Raw genomic sequence first — 6,937 nt, 5'->3', positions numbered from 1 at the left:
TTTGTCTTTTTTTTTTTAAACCACACTGTGGTATTGACTTTGGTATCGGGTATCGTGTACTTTTGGTGGTATCGGTACCGACTACTAGATTTTTGGTATCGTGACATCCCTAGTACAGGCCTTTAACTCCTCATCAACCCGCGGTGCTCTATAGTTCCTGTCAGTTTCCTAACAGGTGCATGCTTGTAAATAACTGATTGAAACTTTTTAAGAAATAATTCAAGTGCACCGTCAGGTTCTTTTTCATCATAAATATTTTACCAATCTATATTACCAACATCCCTCAGAAAATCATCCTGAGTAAACCTCCTGAATGACCTTTTATGCACAACTCTTTGCTTGGCTTTGGGTATTTAAATTTTTTTGTTTGTTTGTTTTTTTGCAATTGCTACTACATTGTGATCACTTCAACCTACACTGTACTGGGACTGCTATAGCTTTTGTGTAAAAATCATCTTCACTCAAGTAAATATGATCTATACAAGCCGATGTGCTGTTTCCCTTATTGTTTGTACTTATTCTAGTTGGTTGTCTCACCATTTGTTTCAAACCACATGCATCAGTTTTAGTTACTAATCGATGTTTTAAGGGACAATTTTGTAGTAGCCAGTCAATATTTAAATCTCCTGTAAAAATAACTTCTATATTCAATTCACATACCTTACCAGTATCTCACCCACAGCTTCTAAACGTTTTAGCTTTGCAGCCGATAGCAGCAGCCGACTAGTATAGTAAACATATGAGGTATGTTAACTTGAAGCCAAAGCACCTCAATTTACAAATAATATCCTCCCTAACTTTCAGTGGAATATGATTTTGGACATAAAACGCTACACCTCCACCATCCTTAGTTCTATCCATTCTGTATAAATTATATCCTTGTATGGACACCGATTCATTATCAAATGTTTCATCAAAATGGGTTTCAGATATCGCAAAAATGCTAATTATATATGCTAAATTATAAATGCTAATGCTAAATATATTGTTTAATTGGTGTTAAATGGCTTCATAAACTGTTTTTCAATTCAATTTCAGTGAAATTGTTTCATTGGTGTTTAAATTGTTTTTAGTATCATTAATGTGGGGGGGGGGGGTATGGAACTGCCCTGTGATGTTAGTGTTATCGCTATGAAACACAGAATGTTCCAAAATTCTAGAACATCTGAGGGGACACATAAAAAGTGAGTTTTGATCAATCGCAAGTCAGAACATCAGCACACTGAGCATAAGCACGCAGCTACATGCATCGCACAGCATGATTTCTTCTACAACATATTTTTTTCATCAGACTCTTCACATTATCTTCTTTGGACAATGGTAAGTTGTAGCCAAATATCACTCTAATTACAGCTATGTTAATTAGCACATTTGGTAGTCGGGCCTAAATCCTTGTTCACAACGATTTACAGTCTCAGCAAATCGAGGACATCGTTACTGAAGTACCCTCATCCACACCCCCAGCACCTCCAAAGCTTTCATGGAGTGATCTCATGGACGCTGAGGATGGTGGGCTGGAGAACGTCGAACCCTTCTGTTTCTATGTGAGACACTAAGCTTATTAATAAGTTGGGCATACATAATATAAATCTTATTTCTGTGGTGTCTCTAATTCCCTCTCTTTTTCTGTGTAAAACAGAATCCCTGGAGCACGAAAACCACCAGCCAGGTAGAGGATCAGAAGGTAGAGGAGCAGAAGGAGCAGGCTAAAGTCCAACAAATGCCTGTTAGGACCAAGAAGTCCCCTAACGAACGTCTCAGCAAGAACACCAAGGTAGAGCAGTAAAGTCTCGCAGGCCTGAGAGGACATGTGGACGTGTCTCTGAGTTTGTGCGTGAATATGAGCATGTCTGTTTCAGAGTTTTCTGGAGTCTATGTATAGAAATGTTGGCATTTCTTTTAGTCTTTTTGAGATTTTCTAAGTTGAGAAATGAAAATGCATAACACTGTGTAGATGATCTGGGAAATTAATCATTATGAGTCTTACAATATTTAAGGTGTTTAATGTCACAGAAATAAATCTGATTACCATGAAGCCAAAGGCACAATGTTACTCAAAGCTACAAGACTGTTTTGTACTTTTACTTTTATGAGTTTGGACCAGGTTTTGTACAAAATGTGCATTTTCACATCATCCTCTTTGGACAATAGTAGGCTGTAAGCAAATCTCACTCTAATTACAGCTATGTTAATTAGCAAATTTGATAGCCGGGCCTAAATCCTTGTTCACAATGATTTACAGTCTGAGCCATCCTTGCAAGGCGAAGACATTGTTACTGAAGTACCCTCATCCACACCCCCAGCACCTCCAAAGCCTTCATGGGGTGATCTCATGGACGCTGAGGATGGTGGGCTGGAGAACGTCGAACCCTTCCGTTTCTATGTGAGACACTAAGCTTATTCATAAGTTGGGCATACATGATATAAATCTTATTTCTGTGGTGTCTCTAATTCCCTCTCTTTTTCTGTGTAAAACAGAATCCCTGGAGCACGAAAACCACCAGCCAGGTAGAGGAGCAGAAGGTAGAGGAGCAGAAGGAGCAGGCTAAAGTCCAGCTGCTGCCTGTTAGGACCAGGAAGCTCCCTAAGGAACGCCTCAGCAAGAACACCAAGGTAGAGCAGTAAAGTCTCACAGGCCTGAGAGGACATGATTTATGTCTGTATTATGGACATGTGGCGTGTCTCTGAGTTTGTGAGTGAATATGAGCATGCCTGTTTCAGAGTTTTCTGGAGTCTATGTACAGAAATGTTGGCATTTCTTTTAGTCTTTTTGAGATTTTCTAAGTTGAGAAATGAAAATGCATAACACTGAGTAGATGATCTGGGAAATGAATAATTATGTACTCAAAGCTTTGTGACTTTTACTTTTATGAGTTTAGACTAGGTTTTGTACAGGTGTTTTATGCTGTTTCACTTTTTTTTAGTGTAATAATTGGCTTAATTAACACACTGGATGTTGACTCTGCCCTGTTCTGTAGACAGTCAAACTGATGCTGAGGAATCTTGACCCCAGTGTGGATGACCGACGGCTGCATGAAGAGTTCCTGCGATTTGGAACTGTCATCAGTGCAAAGGTCACTTAAAATGACTAATCCCTACATTTTATTCCTTTCACAATAATTTGTGTTCACTTCCTCTTACTCGCTCTATTACATCAAAACCAGTGTGCACAATAACAGAGAAATGGAATCTGACCAGTTCAGACAAGTGTTGGAGAAAATGTGTATTTTTTATTACGCAGCTAGAATATGAAAAACTAACATGCCAAAAAGTAATATTCTACGGTATTGAATGCAATTTTGATGTTAAAAATAAAACATACATTTAAAAAACAGTGTACACTTGCATCACAAGGTGACGAGTGTGTAGGGGAGTGTTTTTTTCTCAATTGGTTTATTTTCTGAATGTGGATATCTACGATATCGTTAACGCATGTAATGCTCATTCTGTGCTTTCTGTATCTCCTCGCTGTCCTCTACAGGTCCTGATGGAGAATGGCTTCTCCAGTGGCACTGGGACTGTCAGCTATTCATCTCCTGATGAAGCCAGAAAGGCCATCTTGGAGATGAACGGCAGGTTGTTGGGCAGCAGGTCGGTGTTTGTGACTCCGTCTCAGAGCAAGGAGCATGAAGGAAGGCAGAGAGATAAGACGGAGATTAGCCGGCCTACTGAACCCTACCCAAATCCACACAACAACATCCAGCCACAGCGTGAGTCACAGCTGTCTGATTGTGTATCAGTTTTGTGATAAGTGTAAAAATACTGGAGTTGAGAGAGAGTATAGTGTATATATATATATATATATATATATATATATATATATATATATATATATATATATATATATATATATATATAAAACTGTTAGATGATTTTTGTTTAATGCCATTTAGCCTGAAATCATTACTCAGTCTCTGTAAGTTTGCAATAGTTACCATTAGCTAAATTTTACTTCCTGCCTAGGCAATTTATGTTCACTACTGAAACAAATGCAAGTCGAACCTGGTACTAGCAAAAAACAACAAATGCAAATTAGCTAAACTTACTGATTGGATGCTAAAATGAAATGACTGGATGCATCTACAGGTGAACAGGGAGAAAAGCAGCAGGACAACACCACAAGCAGAGCGCAAACTACACTGCAGTCCATGGATGCACAGGTACTATACTGATTATAATCCCAGGGACTTTTATTATTTGAGCTAGTTTTTGGTCAAGTGCTGTCTCACTTTTTTAGCTTAATAACTGGCTTAATACTGAGTGATTGATCAGTATGTACTATTAAAGCTCCCAGTGCAAACACCCACATGCACACACTCAAACATTAGATACTGACTCTGCTCTCTGTTCTATAGAGAGTCGAACTCTTTGTGAAGAATCTGGACTACAGTGTGGATGACAGGCGGCTGCATAAAGAGTTCCTGCCATTCGGAACCATCATCAGTGCAAAGGTCACTTACAACTACTAATCCTTTTATTTTATTCCGTGTTCACTTCACCTTACTCGCCCTATTACGTCAAATCCAGTGCACTTGCAGCACAAGGAGTTGAGTGTGAAGCAAGGAGGTTTTTTTTCTATAGTTGCTACCTGAAATTATCTTTAACATAAAACAGGTTCATATTGACTATGGGGAGGTGCAATACCAGAACCCTGATGCTATACTGCTAACATAACATAGCTGTTCTTTTTATATTTTGGTGTACAGACAGTGCTAGTTTTTCCTCAAGGTTAACCACATGAGAGTGCGTAATGCTAATCTCCTTTATCTCCTCACTGACCCCTACAGGTGATGATGGAGAATGGCCGCTCCCGGGGAACTGCATTTGTGCACTATTCATCTCCTGATGAAGCTACATTGGCCATCAGAGAGATGAATGGAAAGATGTTGGGCAGGAAGCCCCTGTATGTGATGCTGGCTCATAACAACGGGCAGCACAAGGCTTCCCTCGCCCAGACTGAGCAGTGGACAGGGAGCAGCCGTCCTACCGAGCCCTGGCTGAGTCCACACAGAGCCATGCAGTCATAGCTGTCCTTATAATGTCTTATAGAATGTATCTTGCTCCCTGCTATCTAGGGAGCTCCCTACTGAACAAAGCTCAAATAGTGCAATGATAACACAATATTGTGATAATATTATAAACCATAATAAAAGGTTTGACATTTATTGTGATATATATAAACACACACACACACTGTGTAAAGTAACACGTCTCTGCTTTTCTCTTTCAGGTCGTCCCTGTGTCGCACTGACCCACTGGATAAATAAATAAATATTACAATTGCAAAATGTCGCATAAATGGTCTGGATCTTTATCATAGTAAATAAATGTTGGTGTAAATAACACACAGTAACAGCAGTACATGTGCTGCACGTTTAAATAATAAGTCAAAAAAGTTCCACCTTAATTAATTGGAATTTTCATTAGAAATGAAAGAGAATTGTAATAATTGAGTGTGGTTCATAAAAACCATGAAAACAGATCCTGTCTGTAACAGTACGCTGCTCAGAGAACATGGCAGACTGAGAGTAACGATGTGTGTGAGATTTAATTTATTGGTGCTCGTGCCCTTTGGCACAGTCAGTGGGCAGTAACATAAAACTTAAATAAACAAAAGTGCAGATCTTCAGGCTGCTCAGCACTTATCCTACTCAGCTTCAGAATTTACTGAGAGAGAAAGCATAAATAAGGCATTACGAGCACTACCAAAGTGAATGGAGCTACTACAAACTGTCACCATCATCATCCTCAATCTTAATCAAATCATTCAGAAACTGAGAGTGACTACGTTTAACTCGAGTGAGACTCATCAGTTGGTTTTAGTTAAGCACTGGCTGTTTCACTATTATTTTTTGAAGTTCACGGCGGCCAAATGAAATGAGGCTGTGGGTCGGATTTTACCCGCGGGTCTTGTGTTTGCCACGAGCTCTAAACACTAACTAGCTAGTTAGCCACTATTTTTCCCATTTTAATTACATTAACAAGCAGAATAAAAAAGTGGACAAACTGACTAGATCCAATTAATTAAGTTGTTTTTTTATCCATTTCTCCTTTTTTTGTGTGTGTTTTGTTTTTTTGCATTTTTCTGCCTGAGGTAGATATGAACACTTCATGATCGGTGCTTCTTCTTGATATCTGACTTTAGTTATGTTAATTACCAATTCTTTTCACACCACACCCTGTAACTGTATGATAGACAATTCTTTTAATAGTAAAGTGTGCTTTTTTTTGCATATTTGTTTTAAAAATCATGGGGCCACCTGTGGTCCAGGGTCCCTAAGCAACCACTTACACTGCTTAAAGCAAGAAACGGCCCTGCTTCATAATATTCTGATATGACAGACTTCATCATGGCACCTGACCCATTCTACAATAAACCTTTTACACTGACCAAACATCATATAACCTGTCACTAATTAAATATTCAAAATACCCTGCCCAGGGGCGTTTCTAGAACTTTAATGTATGAGGAGCTCAGGATTGTGAATATCAGGATTAGCTGATGTCTAAGAACAACAGTGTGAATTCATCAAGACAATTCATTGGCTTTCTCCCCTCCCTGTGTTGGTTTTTGTCAGACTGATGTTACTACAGTCAGCTACCTGGACAGGTGAGGTCTGCTCAGCCGACACTTTCCCTACAACTCTCAGACCTTCCCTCAAAGTGTGTTCTTTTCAAAGCCAAGTTGAAAACAGTGTTACAGTGGTGTAATAAATAAAATACTTTCATTTTTATGGGACAGAATACACTTTGGTGGCTGCCAATATACTCTGACAGACCATCCAGGTGTAACCTTGTGTGGGAAACATTGCTAATAGTTTTGTACACAAATCTTCACTAATTTCCTATGTTAATGATGAAACAGTACAACAGTCTATAGATTACAATACAATACCAATTACCTGCTTTTTAAATGTGGACTGTCTGCTGAAAGCTG

General features: G+C 38.9%; 1 protein-coding gene across 4 annotated transcripts; it reads left to right on the top strand.

The window, feature by feature from the left end:
* Positions 1–1,143: 1,143 nt before the first annotated feature.
* On the top strand, positions 1,144–5,298 carry LOC128607239 (polyadenylate-binding protein 1-like). 4 transcript variants are annotated; one of them, XM_053623910.1, is made up of 11 exons: positions 1,144–1,320; positions 1,413–1,544; positions 1,640–1,774; positions 2,243–2,383; positions 2,479–2,613; positions 2,979–3,074; positions 3,482–3,710; positions 4,087–4,160; positions 4,356–4,451; positions 4,788–5,049; positions 5,232–5,298. In XM_053623910.1, the coding sequence occupies exons 1-10, from the start codon at positions 1,318–1,320 to the stop codon at positions 5,025–5,027; spliced, it is 1,281 nt and encodes a 426-aa protein (XP_053479885.1). In that variant the 5' UTR covers positions 1,144–1,317; the 3' UTR covers positions 5,028–5,049; positions 5,232–5,298. The 4 variants fall into 4 exon arrangements, with proteins under 4 accessions (XP_053479885.1, XP_053479886.1, XP_053479887.1 ...); XM_053623911.1 differs by having other exon boundaries at positions 4,788–5,052; positions 5,231–5,258; XM_053623912.1 differs by lacking the exon at positions 4,788–5,049 and having other exon boundaries at positions 5,231–5,294.
* The last annotated feature ends 1,639 nt before the right edge of the window (positions 5,299–6,937 follow it).

Source organism: Ictalurus furcatus, chromosome 5 (assembly GCF_023375685.1).
Source record: "Ictalurus furcatus strain D&B chromosome 5, Billie_1.0, whole genome shotgun sequence".
In the NCBI taxonomy this organism is placed as follows: domain Eukaryota; kingdom Metazoa; phylum Chordata; class Actinopteri; order Siluriformes; family Ictaluridae; genus Ictalurus; species Ictalurus furcatus.
This window is presented reverse-complemented; position numbering and strand designations above follow the sequence as displayed.